The 25,248-nt window shown below is 40.3% G+C and overlaps 2 protein-coding genes across 7 annotated transcripts; one reads left to right on the plus strand and one right to left on the minus strand.

The window, feature by feature from the left end:
* Positions 1-70: 70 nt before the first annotated feature.
* LOC6041153 (gamma-glutamylcyclotransferase) lies at positions 71-1,103 on the plus strand. Of its 2 annotated transcripts, XM_001850400.2 has the most exons (4): positions 71-180; positions 325-357; positions 414-547; positions 607-1,103. In XM_001850400.2, the coding sequence occupies exons 2-4, from the start codon at positions 354-356 to the stop codon at positions 1,045-1,047; spliced, it is 579 nt and encodes a 192-aa protein (XP_001850452.1). In that variant the 5' UTR covers positions 71-180; positions 325-353; the 3' UTR covers positions 1,048-1,103. The 2 variants fall into 2 exon arrangements, with proteins under 2 accessions (XP_001850452.1, XP_038107076.1); XM_038251148.1 differs by lacking the exon at positions 71-180 and having other exon boundaries at positions 187-357.
* On the minus strand, positions 1,098-23,821 carry LOC6041154. 5 transcript variants are annotated; one of them, XM_038251141.1, is made up of 9 exons: positions 23,702-23,821; positions 19,090-19,612; positions 18,579-18,715; positions 18,288-18,470; positions 11,669-11,853; positions 11,251-11,598; positions 10,857-10,998; positions 3,415-3,815; positions 1,098-3,052 (listed from the first exon to the last, which is right to left on the minus strand). In XM_038251141.1, the coding sequence occupies exons 2-9, from the start codon at positions 19,277-19,279 to the stop codon at positions 1,633-1,635; spliced, it is 3,006 nt and encodes a 1,001-aa protein (XP_038107069.1). In that variant the 5' UTR covers positions 19,280-19,612; positions 23,702-23,821; the 3' UTR covers positions 1,098-1,632. The 5 variants fall into 5 exon arrangements, with proteins under 5 accessions (XP_038107069.1, XP_038107070.1, XP_038107072.1 ...); XM_038251142.1 differs by having other exon boundaries at positions 23,697-23,801; XM_038251144.1 differs by having other exon boundaries at positions 19,090-19,635; positions 23,702-23,798.
* Between the last annotated feature and the right edge of the window lie 1,427 nt (positions 23,822-25,248).

Consider the following 25,248-nt stretch of genomic DNA (forward strand, 5'->3'; position numbering starts at 1 on the left):
ATTGTTTGATCTTGATGAATTCATTCAACTACCCCGACCAAAAAGAATGACAACCTGCTTGAATGACCATCGATGCCATTCATTCCGTGTTTACAGTCAAATTTGTTTTGCTCTGCAGCAGCAGTTTACTGTTCGCGGGGATCGTTCGTAGCCGTTATCAGTTTGTTCTCGTTCTGTGAGGTGATTGTTGGTTGATTAAAATTTAAAGCTCTGCTTTCGCGCTGACGACGAGCCATGATTTATGATTAATTTTGTTTTTGTTTCGTTCATTGCACTTTGTCATCGTCGCCGTCGGATTTCTCTCCATTATGAGGGTCACTTCAGCCTCTTTCCTAGCTAGTTTAATCTTTGCAATGGGTAAGAAGCTTAGCCAAGTGGTCACTTCCGTCGATTAACACTTTTTCCTGTTTCAGCGGCCATCAAATCAGCCCTTCCAGATGCGGTTACGGGTACGTTCAACTACTTTGCCTTCGGAAGCAACCTCTGGTCCAAGCGCCTTCACATGGGCAGTCCAACTGCCGTGCGGAAAGGATTCGGGTATTTAGAAGTAATTGTTAGGCAAATCTGCCCCCCTTCCTCGCCTCCGCTAATCGAGTGTCGTAACAGAATTTTAGACTAGACTTTTTCCACTACGCGGCCCGTTGGCGAGGCGCGCCGGCGACAATCGTCGAGCAGCAGGGTCATCGCGTGTGGGGTGCCCTGTGGGAGATTAACGCGACCAACCTGCCCGACCTGGACAAGCAAGAGGGCGTGCACAACCAGGTCTACAAAGCGCTCACGCTGCCGGTGCGGACGCCCAGTGGGGAAACGCTCGAGTGCCGGGTCTACCAGCTGGTCAAGAATCCGGCTCCGCTGGAGGGTGGCGAAGAGGAGCGCCCGTTCGAGCGACAACCGTCCAAGACGTACATGGACGTGATCGTGCGGGGCGCCAAGGAGACGGGTCTGCCGGAGGATTACGTGCGATTTCTGGAAACGGTCAAGCACAACGGGTACACCGGAGATCCGCAGTTTGAGATCGATTTGGCTGTGCAAGACAAGAATTTGTAACGTGGAGAAGCGCGAATAAAAGGAACCTTTCGGACGAATTGAGTCGAAGCTTTTGATCTTGTGTGTTTGTTTTATTCTTAGTTTCGTTCGTTATGCAACCAAGTTTAATCCTAACGTATGGGATGAACATTTCCTCGCTGTCGGCATTCTTTTCACAGCAACGCGTCAAACAAAGAAAAAATGCAAAACTAGTAAAATTTAGCTGTCTCTTCTCGCCCTTAAAACAAAAGGGCAATTTCTCAACTCAACCACGATCGCAGAGAACAAAAAATGTGCCTCATTCGACAAAATAACAGCCAAGTGAATGTCCCCAGTTTGTGTGAAAACGAGTGCTTTTTCTTAAAAAGAAAACTGAAAATGCTCACAGTTATGTACATTCTCCCGACTCACCGCTTCCGGGGGATTTAGCGAAGCTAGCCTTCGCTGGAAATGGGATCGATCTTATGGCCTAGGTAAGTGTAAAACTATGTCGTACACATAGGAGCAATAAATTACATCTAGAGGTTCTTACACGGCTAAGCATTTCTTAAAACGACGCAAATTCTGATTCTCGGGATGTCTCTCGGGGGGCTGGATGTCGACGGTCTAGGGCAGATCAATCATACCTTGCTTCCAGGTGCTGGCGAAGGGAATTTTCAGGATTTTCACCTTTGTGTTCGGAACGGACCGGTCGAGGATACTCGTCACGGTGACGAGCGGTACGATTTCGACCTGGGCGGGCGTGTCGGACGGGTTGGCACTGTTCGCGGGGGGGATTTCCTCCACGCCTGGCACCGGCTTCAGGATCGGTATGCTCTCACCGGGGCTGTTTTTGTCGTCCCGGTTCTTGGTATCACATTGGTCGATGTAGAGTTCGGTCACGCGCAGCAGCTCGACCGTCACGGTCCAGATGAACGATTCCAGCGTGTCTTTCAGCTTGGCCACCCCGCTCAGCACCATGTGGTTCGTGGCGGCCGATTGCGAGACGTAGGTTGGGATGAGGAGCAATTTCTTGATGTTGGTACACCGGTGCAGATGCTTATCGAAGCCGACCTTCACGTCACAGTTGATCAGCTCGAGTTGGCTTAAGCTCGGCACTTTGGAGATGCCTTCCAGCACGGTGAACATGTTGAACGCTTCCTGGCCCTTCTCTAGCCGCAATCGCTGCAACTTGGTCAGATTCGGCAGAATATCGGCCAAGTTCTGTCCAATCTCCGTACATTCGCCCAACTCAAGCGACTCGAGATTTTCCAGCTCGCCCAGCGCTTCGATCGACGTCGAGCCCAGCTTAAGGATGGAAGTCAACGAGAGGTGCCGTAAGCTGGTCATGTACCCAAGCTGGCTCAAATCTCCGTCCACCGACACGGGCGCCGACGACTTCAACCGCAACTCCTCCAACGACCGACCGTGCTCAAAATTGGAGAAATCCACCGGGTCATTCTTAATAGCCAGCGCGTTGATCACCTTCAGATGCGGGTTCGACCGCAGCAAACTTCCCACCACCGTCGACGAACACCGACACAAATCGATCCGCTCCAACCGGTCCGCGTACGCAATATTCTCCCCAAAGCTCTGCCACATTTCGTCACTATTCCCCGAGATAAGCATCTTGCGCAGGTCCAAATGTTTCGTCCCGTTCTTGTGCAGCGTCCTCGCCAACCCGGCCCAATCGTTGACATGCGAGTTCTTCATCCGAACCGTGCGCCACAACCGCGGATGGTTCGCCACCTGGTTCCACATCCGACAGACGCAGCTCGCCCGCAACAGCTCCTGCACCTTCAGATATTGGAACGTCTGCTGCAGCACGTCGTACCCGATCGACACGTTCGAAAAGAAGTTGGACGCAAACAGCCGGTTCTGCTCGAGACCAGCGGCTAGCGAGGACGACCGTGCCGCCGCGCCCGTATCATTCGTCCGGATTGCGGCCAGATCGGCGGCAATGAAGCTGCTGCTGCTGTTCCGGTTGTTGCTTTGGCCAATGTTGTTCATCGACTTGGACGTGTTGGATTTCCGGACCTCGTCGGTTCTACAAAGCAAACAGAGAGAGAGAGAGAAAAAACAACAGTAGAATCAACTCAAAAAGATCGCTTTGGAACTAGTTCGTGCAATGAGTTGTGAGGTGTGTGCGGGGGAATGAATGAGAAGGAGGAGGAGCGGGAAAACGAGTCTTGTTCTGAACAACTGTTTTGGGGATCTGTGGAGTAGGACGTGAATCCTGAAATCAAAAAGAAAAGAATCACGCGCTAATTTTGTTTTGGTTTTGTGGTGGAGAATTGCTGTGGTTGTTGTTGTTGTTGTTGTCCAACGATGAGAGAGCACAGAGATAACTGAAGAGAAACTAATAAGATGGGTATGTTTCACGAGATCTAGACAAACCGGAATACTTACGGTAGAGGGGCATGATCCGGTTGAGCTACTGCTGCTGCTGCTGATGCCACCACCGGTTGGGACTGCTGCGGAGGCAGCTGCGACGATTTGACCTGCTTCTTGTTGGGCTTGGCCGCAGCCGGTTTGCCCTTCGGAACGACGATAAACTGATGGTTCCCGACGACGATCACGTCCTGCATGGGAGGTTCCTTTCCGGCGGTTTTTGCCGTTCCCGGACCGGTTCTTGGTGGCTGCTGGGGCGGCGTTGGTTTTTTCTGTTTGTCACCGGCGGTGGCCACCGAAGCCGACATGTTGCCATTGTTTAGCGATTGTGGGGCCAGCGGCAGAATGCTGTTGGCCAGGCTCGTCGATGATTTGCCATCGAATTCCGACGCCATTGCGGATTCCTCCTCCAGGCAGATCTTAAAGAAGAAGACACAAAATGTTGTCACCAATGGGTCATTCCAGCGCAAATTTGCCCAAATTTACCGAGAATCGCTACGATTGCAGTACAGCTTTGTTCTGAAGAGTATTTTTAGAACGTATTCGCGTAAACTACAGAATCTGATATTTTCTTTTCTAATTTTGGGTTGCTGAGCAACACGAAAAAGGCCTCTTTGCATTTTGACAGCTAGAACTATCTTAAAATATAAACAGACAAAGCTGGAGCAACATTTGAAAATGGCGTATAAGTTTTTTGACAGCTAGAACTTTTTTGATAAAAAAGACGATGCAGAAGCAAATTCTTAGGTATTGCGCGTATTGCCCAAAAAGACACGCGGCATACCAACCACGAAACGACGCGCCGCACTTTTGCACAAAATCGCTGACAACAATGTCTTCGGCACATTCTGAAATGCCGTGCGGTGTGTACCTTTGAAGGAAACGGACAATAACTTTTTCACTGAATTTCAAAGTTTTAAAATTACTAGCGCACCATTTGGTTTTGCTGGCTGACAAAATTTAAGCTCACTTTATATTCGTGTATGTACACGTAGAAAAAAAATATAAGAAAATATTTTCTCTCTGGGTGTTATAGGAACAGCCTTGATGATTTCTCTGAGAAGCAATCCGAACTGAACTCCAGGGTGCCCAACGCCCAGTGTTATGATTCGGAAGACCTCAGATTAAAAACCGACAATGATGTTACTGGGAAGAACTCCATGCAGGACTCCAGGGTGACCAACGCTCAGTGTTCTGCTGGAGAAGTTCCCAGATTAATTCCAAATAACAATATTTTAATACAGGCTAACCGTCAAACCGATAAGGTGGATCATCCGATGCCCCACGAAGACGGAAGTAATATGCAATGATTAAATATATACAATTTATTCAGGTAAACCTCCATCATGCTAAGGGGGCTTCCGCTGTACTTAGCAGAAGATTTACCAAAAACAAAATCGACGTGGGCCTATTACAAGAGCCCTGGGTAAATAATAATAAAATTAAAGGAATTTCAGCTCAAACCGGTAAGCTTCTGTATGATGACAGCTCACCCAATCCCAGAGCAGCTATTCTTTTAAAAAATGACTGTAATTTCATTCCTGTTACTGAATTTATTACTAAAGACATTGTTGCAATTAGAATGGAAGTGCCGACAACACGAGGGAAAACTGAGGTTTATGTTGCTTCAGCTTATTTTCCCGGAGATGTTGAAGAGGTTCCTTCTTCTGATGTAATAAATTTTGTTTCTTATTGTAGAAAAACTAATAAACAATTTGTACTTGGATGTGATGCTAATGCCCATCACACTGTGTGGGGCAGCACAGATATCAATAAAAGAGGCGAAAACTTATTAAATTTTATAACAACAAACAGAATTAATGTATGTAATACAGGAAATACTCCAACATTCGTCACTGCTGCTAGGCAAGAGGTCTTAGACCTGACCTTATGCAGTGAAGTTATTTCTGAAAAAATCTTAAACTGGAAAGTATCTGATGAAGAATCGCTTTCAGATCATCGACAAATTGAGTTTGAATATAATGCAGGAGATATTATTAAAACAAATTATAGAAATCCTAAGAAAACAAACTGGATTTTATACAAAAAATGTATTGATGTTTATGAATTTAATTCTGGCGGTGAAATACGAACTGTTGATCAATTAGAAAACGCCTCTTCTCATCTGATAAACGGTATTTTAAACTCTTATGCCGCTAGCTGTCCATTCCAACACAATTCTTCAAACAGAGAGGTGTCGTGGTGGAACGACAATCTAGCTGCGTTAAGAAAAAGATCAAGAAAGTTATTTAACAAAGCAAAAGCTTCTGGATTATGGGATTCATACAGGAAATCTTTAACTGAATATAATATTGAAGTCAGAAAATCTAAACGTAAAGACTGGAACCGCTCTTGTGAGAAAATTGAGAGCACACCAGTTGTTGCAAGATTACAGAAAGCTCTCTCTAAGGACCATACGAATGGTTTAGGGAATCTTAAAAAAGCGGATGGCAGTTTTACTCAAGACAGTTCTGAAACATTAGAAGTTATGATGAAAGCTCATTTCCCAGATTCAATTGTGGTATCGAGTGAAAGCGATCAGGCTTCGGAGGGTGAAGGACCGACAAAAGATTGGTCTGAAAACGCCCACTTGAAATCCTGTGAAATATTCACTCAATCCAAAGTTGAATGGGCAATAAGCACATTTAAACCGTTTAAATCTGCTGGTAGAGATGGAATTTTTCCAGCCCTACTGCAACACGCTAAAGATAAAATTAGTATACGATTAACTGAACTTTTTTAGAGCCAGCATCTCTCTAGGCTACATTCCCAAAGCTTGGAGAGAAGTACGGGTCGTATTTATACCTAAGGCTGGAAAAAAAAGATAAGACAAATGCTAAATGTTTCAGACCCATAAGTCTTTCTTCATTACTATTAAAAACCATGGAAAAAATATTAGATGACTTTATTAAAGGAACATACTTAAAAAATTATCCTCTTAGCAAATCGCAATTTGCTTATCAAAGTGGTAAATCAACTATTACGGCATTACACAGCTTAGTAACGAAAATAGAAAAATCATTATTAAACAAAGAATTAGCTTTATGCGCATTTCTTGATGTTGAAGGAGCATTCGACAATGCTTCCCATTGTTCAATGCGTTCAGCAATGGAGTCAAGGAGTTTTGATTTATGTGTCATAAATTGGATTGAGACTATGCTTAGAAACAGGAGATTTCAGCTGATTTTGGTGGTGAGAGGCTAGTTATAAGACCACAGAAGGGGTGTCCACAAGGTGGAGTATTATCACCTCTATTGTGGTCGCTAGTAGTTGATAAACTACTGAAAAAGTTGGCTGAACTTGGATTTGAAGTAGTTGGATTTGCAGATGATATTTGTATAATAGTTCGCGGAAAGTTAAATAATTTTATAACAAATCGTATGCAATCAGCGTTAAATTTTACTTCAAAATGGTGCAGGAGTGAAGGTCTTGGGATTAACCCTGCCAAAACCGTGATTGTACCTTTTACAAAACGAACAAATACTTCTTTACAAAAACTTTCTCTCTGTGGGGTAACGATTGAGTTTCAATCTGAAGTTAAGTACCTTGGTGTCACTTTAGATAAGAAACTTACATGGAACCCTCACTTAGAGAATGTTATAAATAAAGGAATTAACGCCTTCTGGGTGTGTAAAAATACTTTTGGAAAAAAATGGGGACTTCGTCCCAAAATGATACATTGGATTTACATGTATAGTTCGACCAAGGATTATTTACGCCGCCGTAGTCTGGTGGCAAAAGACTAAACAAACAGCTGTTCAGAAAAATTAAGCAAACTTCAAAGATTGGCATGTATTTCAATCACCGGAGCTATGAATAGCACTCCTACGGAGGCGCTGAATGCTCTGTTGAATTTACTTCCTCTTAATCAGTTCATTGAATTACAAGCTGTTAAAAGTGCATTATTGATGAACCGGTCCGTAAAGATTCAGGAAAAAGATATGACGGGTCATTTAGAGCTCCTCAAAACCTTTAATCTGAATCCTACGTTGAACTCAATAGTAGACTGGATGCCGACTAGGGCCAACTACGATGTTCCTTTAATGTGGTCGCAACAAGTCGCTACATATGGGAACAAGGAGGCCCAACTCTTCGTTCAGGCTCTATTGTCTTTTACACGGATGGCTCAAAAATGCATAATATGACAGGAGCTGGAGTTTTGGCCCTGGGATTAAGAAATTTATATCGATGGGTCTATATCCAACAGTCTTCCAAGCTGAAATTTTCGCAATTATTGAATGTATTCATATTTGTTTAAATCGTAACTATAGATATTCTAATATTTGTATCTTCTCAGACAGTCTGGCTGCTCTAAATGCACTCAAAGGGTATACCTGTCAGTCAAAACTAGTTTGGGAAGCAATTATGCTTTTGAAACAATTATCTTTAAAAAACACTGTTAATCTATATTGGGTTCCTGGACATTGCGGAATAGATGGTAATGAAGCGGCAGACTGTCTAGCCAGGGAAGGATCTGGAACAAACCTGATTGGACCGGAACCCTTCTTTGGAATACCAGACTGTTCCTTGAAAATGGAATTAAAACGTTGGGAAACATCTATGGTAATGTCTAATTGGAATGCGGCTATAGCTTGTAGACAATCAAAAGGTTTATTTATCCTTGTGAAAAATCATCTCGAGTTTTACTAAAACTGGATAAAAGAAATCTCAGGATCATAATTGGTTTATTAACTGGTCATTGCCCTTGTAGGTATCATTTAGTTAAAATGAACAAATTACAGGATTCAAGATGTCGTTTTTGCAACATTGAAAATGAAACATCAGAGCACCTGCTGTGTGAATGCAGTGCTCTTATTCAAAGAAGAATTTTATTTTTAGGAAAGGATTTTTGCTACCCAAAGATATTTGGGAAGCGAGTCCTAGTAGGGTAATCGACTTTATCAAACGAGTCGATCCTAACTGGGACGAATGCAGCTTTTAAGTAACGCTCTTCACGCTAAATGGTGCTGGGTGAACCTATCTGCTATAAAAAAGGGTCACACCACAATATTCCTATAATTGGTCGCAGTGGTATTATGGCTCGACAAAAAAAAAAAAAAAAACAGCCTTGAGTGTTGGGTATTTAAAAACACACAAAAATGGTTTGTTATACCTTTTAAAAAAGCTATGGTATCCTAGATTATTCGAAAGTTGTTTTTTTTTACTTTTTTTTACTCGAAAAATGAACTTCTCAATTAGACCTCCTACACAGAAAAAAATAATGTAAATTTGGAAGCTGTAATTTTGGAAGGTTGAATATTACCTCGTTTATGATGTAATTTTACCTCAATTTAGACTGAAAAAGTGACATTACACCAGAAAAGTGGTAAAATTACACATTTCCAGAGGTAAAATTACACCTTTTTTCTGACCTAAAAGATGTACCCCTTCCCAGATGTAATATTACCATGATTTTTTTTTCTGTGTAGACCCACCTTCATGTATACCTATCGACTCAGAATCAAATTCTGAGCAAATGTCTGTGTGTGTGGTGGGATGTTTATCAAAAAATGGTCACTCGATTATCTCGACATTGGCTGAACCGATTTTGTCCGTTTTGACGTCATTCGATCCGTCTTGGGGTCCCATAAGTCACTATTAAAAATTATACAGTTTAGTTAAGTACTTCAAAAGTTATGCTAAAAAAACAATTTTAGCAAAAGTCCGGAAGATTGTTAAAAGGGTGATTTTTGTAAGAAAACCCGCCATGCTATACATTTTCAGAAAGGTATTTAAAAGACTTTTCCAACGCTCCCAAGGCATTGAAGATCTGACTATCCTATCAAAAGTTATAAGCACTTAAGTGTAATTTATACGCTTTTTGGAGGCCGGATCTCAGATATGTTGATGAAAACGTTGTCCGGATCTCTCATGCGACATATCGTTGGATAGGTATTCAAAAGAGCTTTCCAATGCGCCTAAAACATTGAAGATCTGACAACCCTATCAAAAGTTATAACCACTTAAGTGTTATTTACGCACTTTTTCGAGGCTGGATCTCAGATATTTTGATGAAAATGCTGTCCGGATCACTTAAGCGACCTATCGTTGGATAGGTATTCAAAAGACCTTTCCAACGCGTCCAAAAACATTGAAGATCTGACAACCCTATCAAAAGTTATAAGCACTTAAGTGTTATTTACGCACTTTTTGCATTTTGGATAGCACCCTTTAAATGTGAGGAAGGTACCAACCACCTAAGGGTGGATTAGGTAACGTTTTTTCAATGATTTTTCATACATTTCAAAGGATTTCTTAGGTAAAAGACGTATTAAGGAGCTATTAGACTATGGTAAACTAACAAACACACTTGTTGTGTTTGACAGTTTGCAAAACTCGCAAACTTGTTTGCGGAAGACTCTGAAACAAAGCAATATGTATGCAGGATGACGTTTCTGCAAACAAATGCAGGAAAACAAACAAAGCCAAACTGTCAAGGAGCTACGGCAAACAAACAAACAAACTCGCACTTTTTGACAGTTTGCTTTGCTTTGTTTGTTTCCCTGAATTTGTTTGTACAAACGTCAGCCTGCATAAATTTTGCCTTGTTTGCGAGTTTGGCAAAATGTTAAACATGAAAAAGTGTATCTCCTTTACACAGTCCCGTCGAAATATTTTATTCTGACATCGGGAGGTCAGCAAAAAAAAACTTTGAAAAATATTTGCATTGGCTTGACAAACATTTTCATGTTTTTCCTAAGAGTTAGTTTTTTTGGAAATTTTTAGTGGTAAACAAACAAACAAAGACGCAAACAAGCAAACTTTTTGACAGTTTGCCTGCACTGTTTGTTAGCAAAAACGTTAGCCTGCTTACATTTGGCTTTGTTTGCGAGTTTTGTAAACCGTCAAACACAAAAAAACGCATTTGTTTGCCATAGTCTAATGGCTCCTTAACCATGTCTTAAAAAAACGATAAATTGGGTTGAAATTAGTTTTTTTTTTGCGAAAAAAAACTTAAATTCCTATAAGACTTTCTAACACACTGTGTTTGCAACACAGTTTTGTTTTTGTGAGTGATTTAAACCTACTTTTCCATAAAATACCGCACAGGTTCATTACAGTCCACATCGCCATTTGCTCAAAATTAGATTGAAATTGTGTCAACTGAAGGTTAATAGATAAACCGAGTGATTTTTTGGAAGTGATAATTATCCTACAACACGGTGCCATAAACATACCCGTTTTACAAGTAAATTTACTCGACTGGAAAGCTCTATGCAATTTTGTTTGTCAACTTAATTTCAAAATTTCGCAATGAATTTTCAAAAAGGCGTAAGTTGGCCCAAATTTTAACCGGTAAGTAACGAGTATCCAAAAATCAAATATAAGCAATAATTACTCCTCAAAACAAAGTTACACGACAATCGGTTGAGAATGTTCAACACAACACACTAACAGATGGGCAAATCTGCACGGAATTATTTACTCTTTCTCTCTCTCTCTCTTTGTCTCTATCTCACCTTGCACGTGAACCGGCGGGCCAGTATTTCCGCCGTCGTCGCTTCCACACACTCCGGGTGGTACATGCAGGCGCAGGAAATGCACTGCAGCTGCGGAATCATCCCCATCGCCGGGAGACACTGGATCGAGCACGTTTGCACCCTGAACGTCGTCGCACGCGCACGACAGATCCCAAAACAGATTTTGTTCGTAAGCGTTTCGGGATTTTTTTTTTTTTATTGTTCGGTGGGGTGGAGTTTTTTTTTTGCGAAAAGGGAATTGAAAGTGTTTTTTGTAGTACCGGTGAAATGAATGCGGGGCAATGAGGGCGAAGGAGGACGAGGATCGGTTGTGGGGGGCCGATGGGACATGGCGGGAAAGAAATCATTCCAAAGAAAAGATCGAAATACTCACTTGTTCTTCAGCTTGGCAGATTTAAGCGCGCCACCACCAAACGAATTTTCGTTCGGCTTCAGCCCCACGGCGGAACCGCCCAACCCAAGAGAAGCTCGCGAGGCAACTTGCGCGGTGGCTCCAGACTTGGGGGACGTTTGCGAGTTGGATCGCGACGAAGGTGGAGTACGTTGCTGACCAAGGGAGGCACGCCCGAACGGTGGCGGGCTTGCTCCCTTGGGCATTTTGGGCTTCGGAACGCGCTTGCCGATTTCCACCGGTGGTTCGACCACAACCGCTGCTGCTGCTGCTGCAGCCGTGGACGAACTCATCGAACGTCGCGGCGTACTGCCGTACGTCTTAGCACTCCTGTGAATAGCAAACAAAAAATAACATTAGAGCCACTATCGCTCTATCAAAAACCTTTCAAAAGCCTCACCTGATAATTTCCTCGTCCGGTGAGCCACCGACCGGATCCTTGATGAAGGTAAAGTTGTCCATCGTGAGGCCGTCGTGCAGGGCCATTACAATGTCGTTCCGAGTGCGCAGTTTCTTACCCGCCGGGGTAATGTAGTAAACTTCGCCCTTGTCCTTGCTGTTACCGTCCATGTGGGCGCGGTAAACCTGTAAACGAAGGAAGGAGGTTGAAGTTTAGTTGAGATCGATCTTGATAGCATCTTCTGAGTGTATATAACAGTAGTTTATGCAACAAGTTGCAAAATAACGGCACGAGTCGTGTTTGATGCACGGCTACACACTAAAAAATATTTCCGAATGTTACATCATTTATGATGTAACACTTTTGCACGTCATTAAACATTTAAATTTTAATGCAATTTGATGTAAATTTGCGACAAATTATACGTCAATACCTACATGATTTTACGTTTGATTCAACCGTTTACGTCGAATCTCAAGTTTACATCAACTGAGTTTACATGTGATTCATTTTTCCGTTTCGAGTAAATTCACATATTTTTTTCTGTCACGACTGTCATCCACTAGGTATACTGCCGTTCTACGCATAATTGTTCCATGTAAATTTTGGACGATTTTGACTTTTTGACATTTTTTAAGTTTAGTTTATCGTACACTTAAAAAAACACATAAAATCTAGTACTTTGTTCGGAAATTCATCAAAAACAACACCATAGAATCATTAGTTTAACGAAGCATTGTGTCTTGTTTACCTATTAGATAGCAAGAGGATCATAAATAAGAGTGATAAACTACTAACTTAGGCGATTGGGGACAAATAGGGCGGATAGGAACTCACGGGACAATTATGCGTAGAAACACAGAAAACGGTCGAAAAGTTTCAATCCCGTTTTTCTCAGTTGCACTTTTTTGAACATGGAACAATTATGCGTAGAACGGCAGTATAAAGCGAGTAATGTCAAAACCAAATCAAGTTTTTTACACGCGGCGTTTGAAAAAGTCGTATGGGCATTGGACATAAATTACAACTTTGGTATTTAATTACAGCTAGTTTTAAGGATTTTCGACTGCAATTTAAAAAAATATTCTTAGAGCGTAATTCATTTTAAACCAACGGTCAGGAAGGATCAAACTATTTTTATTTTGTTTCCAGGAAACTGAAGCTATTAAGTTTCTTAGTTTAGTCTGTTATGTTGTGTTAGAATGGTCAAGTAAACCTTTGTTTTATTCATCTAATAAATGTAAAATGTTGATAAATTTACGTAATAACTTATCTCGAATATTTATGCAAAAGATAGTAAAAACTAACAACAACAAAAATGTTACTTAATCCACCCTAAGGTGGTTGAAGCCTTCCTTACATTGATATAGTTATATATTTCATTGGATAGGGTTGTTAGATCTTCAATCTTTTGAAGTGTTGAAGAGGTCTTCTGATTACCCACCAACAATGGGCCAGACAATAGATCCGGAAAACGTTTTTATCAAAATATCTGAGATCCGGCATCAAATAGGTGTATAAATAACACTTAAGTTTATATAACTTTTGATAGGGTTTCAGATTTTCAATGTTTTGGATTCGTTAGAAAGGTCCCCATTTTGCACTCGGCCTGGAGAGTTGCTTCTCTTAATCACCATATTTTGCACACGGCCCCAAGAAGATCTCCCAAACTGCTCTATTGTATCCCTAATCTCTTATTGTTTTGGATAGACGCCCCTGGCCTATAAAACCCCGACCGAACCTTGTAAACTGCCTCTTTCCGGTTGGGATTTCCAAAAAAGTGTCCACGTGGTTTGTGGATGGTCCCTTTGCTCAGAATTTGTTTCTGAGTCGATATGTATACGTGAAGGTGGGTCCAGGAGGTCAAATTAAGAAGTTCATTTTTGAGTGATTTTGAAGTCTTTCCTAAGTAAGGCGATTGTCCACGATCCATCACGCAGAAAAATAAGGCATATTTGAATCAACAAAACGTTTTGTTGATTTGAATATCAAGATTTTTGTTGAATCAACGCTAATCGTCAAAGCAACTTTTTCAAAACAACAAAATATTTTTGTGGAATTGCTGTGGATGTACCTGAGCATCGCACAACGGGGTTTCTCTTCTTTCCATTTCATGTACCACCTATCTTCTGTTTATTTTGTTTCACTGATTTTCTAACGCGGTTTCTGTTTACTCCTCCTGATTTCGATTTTACTCATTTGATTCTCTTATTTCTCAACGCCTTTTCACTCTATTTTACCAATTGATGCTGCAGTAACATACTTTCTGCTTTCCCTTAATTTGGCAACGATGTCAATTTTGTTTATCATGTGCCTTTTCTTTATTTATTTATTTGAATAATTTTTCATCTGCCCTATACATTGCCCTAATACAATCTAAGCTTGTTTGTTAGCTCTATTGATTAACTATTGTTAATTTCTTACTTCATACCTAAATATCTTTCTTTTATTATTGATTCTTCAAATAGTATATTTCTTTCACTGTCCATTGTTTTCAATCTTTACCCTTTTCTTTAAAAACAAGTGAGGTTTGAGCCCTTGCTCAATTTTTGGAATGATCAAATAAGTAACACAAATATTACTATTGTACTTTTGGTAAACTTTTATAACATGCTTAGGACCAAAATATTGTAACACAGCACCGCGACAAAAGAAATAGCAACAGATAAACACGACTCAACAATAGGGAAGATTTCAGCAGAAAACAATACACAGTAAATAACAATTAGTTTTTGAATTCATACTGAAAATAAAACAGTTTTTGCTTTAATGAAAGTTGATAGGCACACTATAAATGGTTAGGCGCTTATACTTACATCAAACCCTACGTAATGTACCACCCCCGGCCGAGTTAAAATGCGTAACCGGAAAAAAAGGTGTGCATGCCTGGCACGAACACTCAAAGCGTGTTCTAGCGTGCTGCTCGTACTGACTCAGAGCAAGGGTGAGATGTAGGTGTAAGGGCAGTGCGTGTTCGTCGGGAACCTAGTGCATAAGATCGGTCAAGGCCCGTTCTTACACTGAAAATTGCGAATTGCGAACAAAATATTTTTGTGGAATTGAGAAAATCAAGGTTTGTTTCAACGCAAAATTGGCGTTGATTATATTCAACAAAAATTTTGTTGAATCAAACCTTGTACAGGATTCTACAAAATATATTTTTCAGCGTGATACATTTTTTTTTTATGAACAACTGTCCAAGAAGGGGGGAGGAGCAAAAGATTCCCAAAAAAGTATCCACGTGGTTTATGGATGGTCCCTAACCAGAGTATTTTTGGGCATATTTTTACGAGAAAAATTCACCCGACATTTTTTAATTAAAACCTATTGTACGGTTTTTTTTACGGTTTTTGCCTAAATTAATCGAGGCTTTGTACACCTAGCTCGGAAACTAACTAAATTATCACAAAATCTTGCTAAAACTCATCATATCTCTAGCTCCAATCACTTCAGTGTCATCGACAAAGTTCATTGTTTTGATGTTACTTACATCTGTTCTGAACATTGTAATCGTATAAAATCAATATACAACAAAGTTTCAGACAAAAAAAACAGTTTTTGTCGAGGTGATAACTGGTTTTCGACGCAACGATACACACAACGCTATACACACGTAAATTTTAGAACTGTGATTTTTATGTTAATTTATTCAGTTAGTTTTAAGAGTGACCACGTCTTGTATCATTTGAGTTTTGTGTACTTGTTGATGCGATAAGATGAGGTGGTTTTGTGCCTTTTTGAGAAAGTCGAGCCAAACATTTCATTAGGGCACAAAACCAAAACGTAAACATTCGGGATTGTTCCACTATTCCATTCATAAGTACACTCTCTACATGCCCTCCAAGATTCAGATTGATAGCAAACAATTTCCTATTGAAAAAATCACAAACACAAAAGGGCACATAACAATGCTCACTCCAAACTAGACAAAAAGTTCAATTGTGCCCTTTTCTTTTTCGTTAGTTTTTCGTAGTTGAGGAACTTTCTATGTTATAAAGTGAACTTTTCATACATTCTTAACACTAATTCACTTCAAAACAAAGTTTGACTTACGTTTCACCAAGGATTTCTGCAGAAAAAAGCTTCGTCGAAATACAATATTTGTTACGGTCCCGCGGCTGCTGTTCAGTACACTTTTGAAGAATTTTTATGTTTCACATCCTTATCTACACCATTCGATCACAAAACTTCAGTAATTATCAAAATTTCCGCTGGATTCCTCATTATTTCTAACTAAACAAAAGGGCCCATAAACATCATTCAAAACAACAATCGGGTGACAGCGCTTTAGTGCCCTTTTAGTTCTCTTCGAAATTGCATTCAGAAAGGGCCCATTTTGAACAACAGTTGGAACGTTAAAAGGGCCCAATAACGAGATTTTTTTTAATTATGAGTTTTATTGCGAAAATCAACATAAATTAGGAAGCATTCAAGCAGAGTTAAGGATAATGATGTGTTTTATCGTATCATTTGTAAAAATACCATCAGTCAAGCTTCTTTTTTAAATAGGAATTGAAACAAGTTGTCCACTTTTTGCAAGCGATTTTCTCGAATCGCGGTTTTTGGTTTTGTGCCCTAATGAAATGTTTGGCTCGAAGTGTGCTCAAGGGGGGTTTTGTCCACCTCCAATAATTCGCAATTCGCAATTTTCAGTGTAAGAATGGGCCTTGACCGATCTTATGCACTAGGTTCCCGACGAACACGCACTGCCCTTACACCTACATCTCACCCTTGCTCTGAGTCAGTACGAGCAACACGCTAGAACACGCTTTGAGTGTTCGTGCCAGGCATGCACACCTTCTTTTCCAGTTACGCATTTTAACTCGGCCGGGGGTGGTACATTACGTAGGGTTTGATGCAAGTATAAGCGCGCCTAACCATTTATAGTGTGCCTATCAAATTTTATGAAAGCAAAAACTGTTTTATTTTTAGTTTGAATTCAAAAACTTATTGTAATTTACTGTGCATTGTGTTCTCCTGAAATCTTCCCTAATGTCGAGTCGTGTTTATATGTTGCTATTTCTTCTGTCGCGGTGTTTTGTTACAATATTTTGGTCCTAAGCATATTATAGAAGCTTTTGAAAAGTACAATAATGTTATGTGTGTGACTTTGATCATTTAATATATTGAGTAAGGACTCGAACCTCACTTGTTTGAAGAAATAGGTGAAGATTGAAAACAATGGACAGTGAAAGAAATCTGGAGTTTTTTTTAAAAGGTCCTATAAACCAAATTTTCATTTTTTGCGTTTTGGGTGTTTTTGAATACCCCTGACTCAAGGCGGTTCTAAAAACACCCAAAAAGCAAAAATTGAAAATTTGGTTTATTGGACCTTTTAAAAAAAACTCCAGAAATATACTATGTAAAGAATCAATAGTAAAAGAAAGGTAGTAATTTATGAAGTCGATAAAGAAATTAACAATAATTAATAAATTGAGATAACAAACAAGCTTAGATTGTATTGAGGGCAATTAACAGGGAAGATGAGAAGTTATTCAAATAGATAAATAAAGAAAAGGCACATGTTAACAAAATTTACATCGCTGCCAAATTAAGGGAAAGCAGAAAGTTTGTTACAGCAGCATCAATTGGTAAAATAGAGTGGAAAAGCGTTGAGAAATAAGATAATCAAATGAGTAAAACCGAAATCAAATGGAGGATAACAAACAGAAGCCGCGTTAAAAAATCAGTGAAACAAAATAAACAGAAGATAGGTGGTAGCTGAAATGGAAAGAAGAGAAACTCCGTTGTGCGATGTTTCAGGTACATCCACAGCAGTTGACTCAACAGCCGAATCAAAACAATACCGTCTACAATTACAAATTACTTCCCTTTCCCACATTGTCGCGCCCCTTTTTTTCAGCCGTCTCGACTCTGACCCGCGGTGGTCAAAGGTTTGCAATCCGTTTCCACAGGCCACCAGCTAGGTCATCATGAAAACCAAGCCAACGTGGAGGTAAGAAAATAGGACACTTCTGGAGTTTTTTTTTAAAAGGTCCAATAAACCAAATTTCTAGTTTTTGCTTTTTGGGTGTTTTTGAAACCACCTTGAGTCAATGGTATTAAAAAACACCCAAAAAGCAACAACTGAAAATTTGGTTTATTGGACCTTTTCAAAAAAAAACTCCAGACTTGCAAGGAACCAGAGCTATATGTCTTGATCAAGAATGATCTAACAGGACTACGGACGTAGTCAGTGACGCTCCTTCCAGGATGTTCCTCGCCTGAGCGTCAACTGAAGAGGTATCATCAGCATCATTCGCACTTGGCCTGCTTCTAGTGTATGCTTTTTTCAGTAACTTTAATTTTTTGTTGGCCAGTGTAATAAAATAAACCGCCAACGAAGCACAAAGTTTGAACATTTTGACACTCTTTCCACTATGGTTCCCAAATGGAGTAAGTTTTTTTTATAGCTAGGTATTACTTATATCTACCTTTTTAAAATTAGATACACATCAAGTATATTTTTAAAATGAAAACATTTACAACAAAATAATGACGTGCAAACTATAATTTTGCTAAATCGCATTAAGATAAGAGATACTTTCACTCCCCTCCTTCTCTCCAAGCATTTTGAACCACAACCCAGTGCCAAATTCCCGCAATTTCACACACTCACCAGTTCTCTCTTCCAGCCAAACGTGAACGGAACCTTGAACGCCTCGTCGTTCGGATTGACCGGTGCGATTGGCTTGCGCTGCTGCTTGGCCGCCAACATGGCCATCTTGCTGGTTGGGTCCGCGTACATTCCTCCCGCCCCAGCTCCCCCACCGCCGGCAGCCAATAGCGACTCCATATCGTCCTGTGTTGGCACGACGCAAAAAAATAAGAGAAAAAAAAACTCGCGTTATCGTACTGAAACGAAAACTGCCAACGCAGAAAGAAAAAAAAATGGGGGGAAAAAGAATACCTGTTTGCCTGCTCCGAGGGGGGATTCGCCCCCGATGCCGTCTTCCGGAAGTGTTCCGCCCCCGAGTTGGCTTTCTCGAGCTTTCTTCAAACTTGCACCGGAAAGGGAAGTGATTGAGCGGGGCGAATTTAGCACTCCTAGTTTTTTTTTTGCCGGAACCACACAAATCGGAGAAAAACAAGATAAATTACATAATTAGTAAACTCTTCACGGGTCTTCTTCTTTTATGGGGGAGGGCGCGCGCACTCGGAGCGATTACAATCCGTCGTACGTGACCCGGAATGGTGACATTTTAAATTGTAAATTCCTCGGTCGTGGTCCCCGTCCTCGCCGTGGCTTGCCTTGCGAAAATCTAAAATGGAAGCGCACCGCAAACCCTCGCGAATGTGCTGTGTGTCTCTCGAAGGGGAACGCGAGTCGGTCGGACGACGCACGGGACGACGACGACGAAAGAAGGAACGGAGAACAGAAAAAAAAAAGAATTACGAGTCGAGAGTAGGAAATCGATTACCGTTTTCGCTGCCGCTGGCCGTGGCGTCCTCGTCGAAGCCAGCAAAGTCGTCCTCATCACTCTCACACTCTAACGCGCGATGTTTGCGCTTTTCACTATGGCCAGCGATTCCTCCGGCGACTCCACGATTATGGTCCCTGGTTAGCTGCGGCTGGTGCGGTTGCAGTTCTTGCTGCTGTTGCTGGGCCATTCCTGCACCAATACTTTGCCAAAGTTCCCCCGCGGCGGCGGACCGCACCAATACCACCAGGAGACACTAGAGTAGCGCAACGACGACGGCGGCGTGACTCTCGGAACCGCGCGGATGTGTGATCAGCGCGGAACACGACGGCTTCTAGATTCTTCCGGGTGAAACTTCCCAAACGCACCTCTTCACGATTCACTTCACTTTTGTTTTTCCACTGATTTTTTTCGCTTCACTCTGGCAACTGTCACTTGGGTTTTTTGTTTGTTATGTGTTTCGTCGGAGGTTTTTTTCCTGTTTTTCCACCGCCGTCTATTTTGAACCACTCTCCCACGCTTACTGCGAACGAGGAAAAAGAAACCCTGAAAATTTAGCAGTGCTGCCAGATTTGACTTATATTCCTTCAAGCATTTTCTGTTTTGTTAAGATTCCTCAATGGGAGTGCCTTTCATTACGTAACGCAATATTTGGAATTTCGAATTGCCCCGTTCAGTTCCAGACGGCGACTTCTCAGCGGGACATTTTGATATTTTCTGCCATTTGGTGTTCTGGCAAACAACTTTCTGGCATATGGCCCATCCCCCATCGTTAGTTATTGATCACATCCTTAAATCCTTTCGATTTGCTTGTTACATACAGTATGTCAAAAAAGTATTTACACCCCTTGGGCACTATGCACATTTTGTGATGAAACATGTAAAAAATTTAAAGTTTGACAGGAACCTAGTACTACGTTTTGTTCAGAAACTCATGCCAAACATTTTGCTACAAAAAGCTCGTGAAAAGATGATTTCTATAAAAAGTTATATAACAAATACTATTACGAAAATAAAAAAGGTGCAAAAAAAGTTTGTACACCTTTCGAAAAATTAACATAAATAATGTTATTTATTGAAAAATCACCATAAATCCAGTCTCCCAACTCCAAATAGGCATCCTTGACTGATTAAAAAAATAATTTGGATTGAATATAAAGTTTACTTACTACTTAGTATAAAAGTTTATATAACTCTGGAAATTCTATATAAAACTTATCTAAACTTGATTTTGCAAACTTTTAATTCAAATAAATGTCAATATATTACCATAGACTTGCTAAATAAACATTTTGGAGTGGGTATAACATCGTTTTGGGGGTATTTGTATCGACAGAATAGATTTTTCGTTGGAATTTCGTACCAACCCGGAATTACGTCGTCGGAAAATCCGCCGGCATCTGAACCGGTCCACAATTCACAAGTCAACCTATGTGGCATCAGAAAGGGTATAAAATTTCCGATCTTTTGATACCCATACATCCAGGTTTTCTATAAAACCCACGTTTTTAAATACCTAAGCAAAAACGTTGTTATGGTTTCGTTTGAGCAACCTTCCAAAAATATATGGAATTTCGTAATTTTTGTTCTCGTGGATCAAACTTACTTTTTGCCCAGGTATTTAAAAACGTGGGTTTTATAGAAAACCTGGATGTATGGGTATCAAAAGATCGGAAATTTTATACCCTTTCTGATGCCACATAGGTTGACTTGTGAATTGTGGACCGGTTCAGATGCCGGCGGATTTTCCGACGACGTAATTCCGGGTTGGTACGAAATTCCAACGAAAAATCTATTCTATCGATACAAATACCCCCAAAACGGTGTTATACCCTCTCCAAAATGTTTATTTAGCAATTCTATGGTAATATATTGACATTTAGTTCAATTGAAAGTTTGCAAAATCAAGTTTAGATAAGTTTTATATAGAATTTCCAGAGTTATATAAACTTTTATACTAAGTAGTAAGTAAACTTTATATTCAATCCAAATTATTTTTTTAATCAGTCAAGGATGCCTATTTGGAGTTGGGAGACTGGATTTATGGTGATTTGTCAACAAATAACATTATTTATGTTAATTTTTCGAAAGGTGTACAAACTTTTTGCACCTTTTATTTTCGTAATAGTATTTGTTATATAACTTTTTATAGAAATCATCTTTTCATGAGCTTTTTGTAGCAAAATGTTTGGCATGAGTTTCTGAACAAAACGTAGTACTAGGTTCTTGTAAAACTTTAAATTTTTTACATGTTTCATCACAAAATGTGCATTGTGCCCAAGGGGTGTAAATACTTTTTTGACATACTGTAGTACACTATTTTGTTTTCCAATCTTATCTTTTTTATTTTTTCACTTTTGCTTCCTTCTAAAACTCAGTTTAGAAATATTAGAATTAGTGTTTATTAGAATTTAACAGTTCTTCTCCAGGATGTTACATTTGCAATTCAGAGATTTGGAGAACCTTTCAACTGAGATCAATTTATAAGCCTTTACAGGGAGAATACATGTTTCTAAGTTTAGATTTTGCTAGCTAAATGCTCTTTTAGGCTAGGCTAGTCATTCCTTAAGGGTTTCTAGGCCCAGTGCAAACAATATAATTTAACCCAAAAATGACGAACTTTTTGTCATAGTGTCCTGATCCAAATAATGATCCCGCTCGAGCTGTTACAGCCCTGGCGAAATATGTTGGCTGACATATCGGGCGGTCAGGCAAAAAAAAAAAACACTAGAAAGAGATAGCAAATCTAATGCAAACAAACCGCTAGCTGCCATGTAAACATACTTTGAATGTGTTGGTAAATTTCTGACTTTTTTAGCCTAATGGCGTTTCCGACATATTTTCATTCAAATACACTCAAACCCCGATGGTTTGCCACCAACTGTTGTCAAACGAACGGGGTCACTTTTTAGTTTGACACCCTTTTACACGGAGTTCACACACTACCAAACGCTTGTTTTGATAGTGTGTGTGAGCGCCGTGTAAAAAGTGACAGTTCATCACTTTTGCCTTTCTTACAAAAGAAAGGTTTAAGGTTTGCTTTTGGAAAAACGCTTTTCTCAGAAATCTTAAAAAATCGTACACCGCGAGGATTCGTCCCAGGAAAAAATCCTATTACTAAATTGAAGGTTAAGATGCGCTCGATTGACTTTTGGCCCGAAACCCGGAACTCAAAGTCTGATTTTTGGGAGCTCTTTTACTGAAATACATGAGCGATGTCTGTATCCGCTCTTAAAAATGTGTGTCTTCCATCACTGGAAAACCGCTCGTAAAACCCACAATTTTTATATTTCAGATTTGTAGCCGTGGGCACGAACGACGAACATTTTATTTTTCGATTCACAATTTTCGACCAGTAAATGTGGTCAAAGCCATTTTTAGAGGTATTTTTTGGACTATTTGACAGATAACACTGTCAAATTCAAGCAAAACAATGCCAAAGGGCCGTTGTGGGTTTGTAAACAAAGAGTATGTCCTGCTCACGCTAGAGAATGTTTACATCTGTCATGAAAGGGATACACTCTTTGTTTATAAACCCACAACGGCCCTTTGGCATTGTTTTGCTAGAATTAAACGAATTCAGTTTCAAATAAAAAGCCAAACGAATGCGCCATAAACTGCTTGGGCTCAAAATTTGGAGCTTTTCCAAAATGTATTTCCAGAGATATAGCCATATTAGTGTTTTTCGTCTTACTTTTACCTTATTTTTTCCTATAAAATTTTTGGTTTTATACAAAATCATAAACTGAACATCTAATTCGAAGTTCCGGCACGTTCTCGCTAGAAAGATCGACAAGTCGTCAAGTCAAAGCATAAACGCCAGCACATTTACGCTTGCGCGTGAAAGTGTTCTTTTTGGCTTCTCATAATAGATCGACAAAGTGCAATAGCGATACATATTTTTTTAAGTTAATCAGAGACTAACATTATAGACTGAGTAACCTTTATATTTTTCTAATATTGTCAATCCAATATGTTTTTCTTAGGTTTAGTAGGTTTAGCCTAAAAAGATTCGAAGCTTTAGGTAAAATTCTCACTGGGTGGTATCATTATGTTTCTGAAAAATTAATTGCACCAATATATTTGTCGGAGTTTCATCATTTTGTAAGAAAGGCTCTATTTCACCTCTGGTGATATTAGGTAAATCGGGTTTTTAGTTTGACTTTGACCAACCAACTTTGTACACACTTAGTAAGTACACTTGTATGAAATGCCAAAACGATAAACGTCTCTATCTAATTCCTTGAAATTTAGATAGAAATCCCTATTTTTACACATTAAAACTTTACGTAGTCCTACACCATTCCAGTTGTCTTTGACACAACTTCTTTGCCCTTTTTTCCCTAAAATCTGGCAGCACTGCACTTCGTCCTTCGGAATTTTGCTTTTTTCGCTTGTGTGCGTGCTCACTTCCCCCCAGATTCACACACACACACACACACACACAAACGCAAAACCTCCCGCGAGAAAAATGCGACAGAAAGAGGAAGAAAAGTGAGGTTATTTAAATTTTTCTCCCAAATTTCGCCTTGCACGGGATGAAATTAGCTCAAATCCAACACTGTTGCACAGAAAAATGCACCCAAACCGTCACTAATCGCACGAACATTACCAGTCGACGCAATCCGCCCGGAAAACTCCGAAATTCGGCACGAAAAACGCACGACGCACGAATGATGCAAACGCGATCCGACAGACTGACTGTTTGTGTGCGCGAACGCTGAACTGGGCCGTTTTTTCGTTGGTGGGTTTGGCAGTTGATTCGGTCATTTTTAAAAGCAAACAAACCCACTGAAAAATAAACGGGGGAAATGATCATGCACTGATAATCAACATTACACACTGTTCAGTTCACTTTTACACACTTGTATGGGATTTTTCAGTTCAAGTATGATTACACGAAAGTGTGTAATCATACTTGAACTGAAAAATCTCATACAAGTGTGTAAAAGTGAACTGAAAAAAGTGTAATGCTGTTTACCAGTGTGGAACAAGTCATGGAACATAACGATAGGGTGATCAGTTTTCTGAAAGATTCACAGACAAAATGATAAAATAAGTCGAGTCCAAGGTCGATTCATAAAGTAACAGTTACTCAGTAAATCATGAGTATTGCGCGTATTCCCGAAAAAGACACGTGGCAAACCAGCCTCGGAACGACGCACCGCACTTTCGGCAATAGCGCGCTGTCAAATCTCATACCGCGCGTTTTGTTTTTGTTGATCTTCTTCTTTGAATCGGCTGGCCTGGTTGCCAGATACAGTCGACTCTCTGGCTGTCGATCTTCTCGATTTCAATATTACTCCATCATTCGATGAATTCTTCAGTCCCTTCAATCTGCATACTTTAATTCTTTTCATTCCTCAATATTTTCTCTTGCTTGAAGGATCTCTTCCTCGACGGTCCCTTGGATTCTTTTTGCTTTAAAAATCTCGTCCCGTTGTCAATAATTTCACTTTCTTATGGCTTGCATAGACATTTTTCTTTGCGAAACGAAGCTTTGAAGGGTGTTTGATATTAGTTTGTTTTTGTTTGCTGGACGTTGCCATGATTCTCTCCCATAGCTGGGTATCAAGAAAACAATATTTTCAATCGAGTCTTCATTTTGCATCGTTCTGTAAACTGACGATTCTCTTCCTCGAAGGTCCCTTGGATATTGACAACCAGAGAGTCGACGGTATTTTTTTTATTGCTCCAAAAGTGCAGAAAATCGCTGGCAACAAAGTCTGTGGCACATTCTGAAATGCCATGCGGCGTGTACCTTTGAGAGAAACGTACAATGCTCTGTGGTCGAGTCCCTGACAACCGCATTCGCTTCGAATGTTCGATCGCCAGAAACCAGCATTATTCCAACAGCATCCGGTACCTGGAGAACGACGCCAAGGATGACTGACAGTACACTCAAAATCAAAAGTATCCTTTTTCAAGTTCACCCGTCGTCACCCTTTTAAAAGGGTATCGAAAATGTACTGATTTTGACATACCCTTTGAAAGGGTGACGCCGGGTGAACTTGAAAAAAGGATAGAAAGTATCCTTTTGAGGGATACTTCTGGTTTTGAGTGTACCTTACTGTTCGAATCAGTTCCAGATTATCGTGTGTGTGTGGGGGTCATTGTGCTAATGAATATTATTGCGCGTCAGTATCGTGTGAGCAGCAG

Source organism: Culex quinquefasciatus, chromosome 2, assembly GCF_015732765.1.
Source record: "Culex quinquefasciatus strain JHB chromosome 2, VPISU_Cqui_1.0_pri_paternal, whole genome shotgun sequence".
In the NCBI taxonomy this organism is placed as follows: Eukaryota; Metazoa; Arthropoda; class Insecta; order Diptera; family Culicidae; genus Culex; species Culex quinquefasciatus.

What these genes read in the sequence shown, in the direction of transcription:
- LOC6041154 (XM_038251141.1), bottom strand. Translation starts at nt 19,279, where the DNA reads ATGGCCCAGCAACAGCAGCAAGAACTGCAACCGCACCAGCCGCAGCTA. An exon ending in GGCCAGCGGCAGCGAAAACG is followed by an intron (nt 18,716 to 19,089) that starts GTAATCGATTTC and finishes AAAAAAAACTAG; the next exon opens with GAGTGCTAAATTCGCCCCGC. An exon ending in CCGGACGAGGAAATTATCAG is followed by an intron (nt 11,599 to 11,668) that starts GTGAGGCTTTTG and finishes TGCTATTCACAG; the next exon opens with GAGTGCTAAGACGTACGGCA.
- LOC6041153 (XM_038251148.1), top strand. Translation starts at nt 309, where the DNA reads ATGAGGGTCACTTCAGCCTCTTTCCTAGCTAGTTTAATCTTTGCAATG. An exon ending in TAGTTTAATCTTTGCAATGG is followed by an intron (nt 358 to 413) that starts GTAAGAAGCTTA and finishes TTCCTGTTTCAG; the next exon opens with CGGCCATCAAATCAGCCCTT. An exon ending in AAGGATTCGGGTATTTAGAA is followed by an intron (nt 548 to 606) that starts GTAATTGTTAGG and finishes GTGTCGTAACAG; the next exon opens with AATTTTAGACTAGACTTTTT.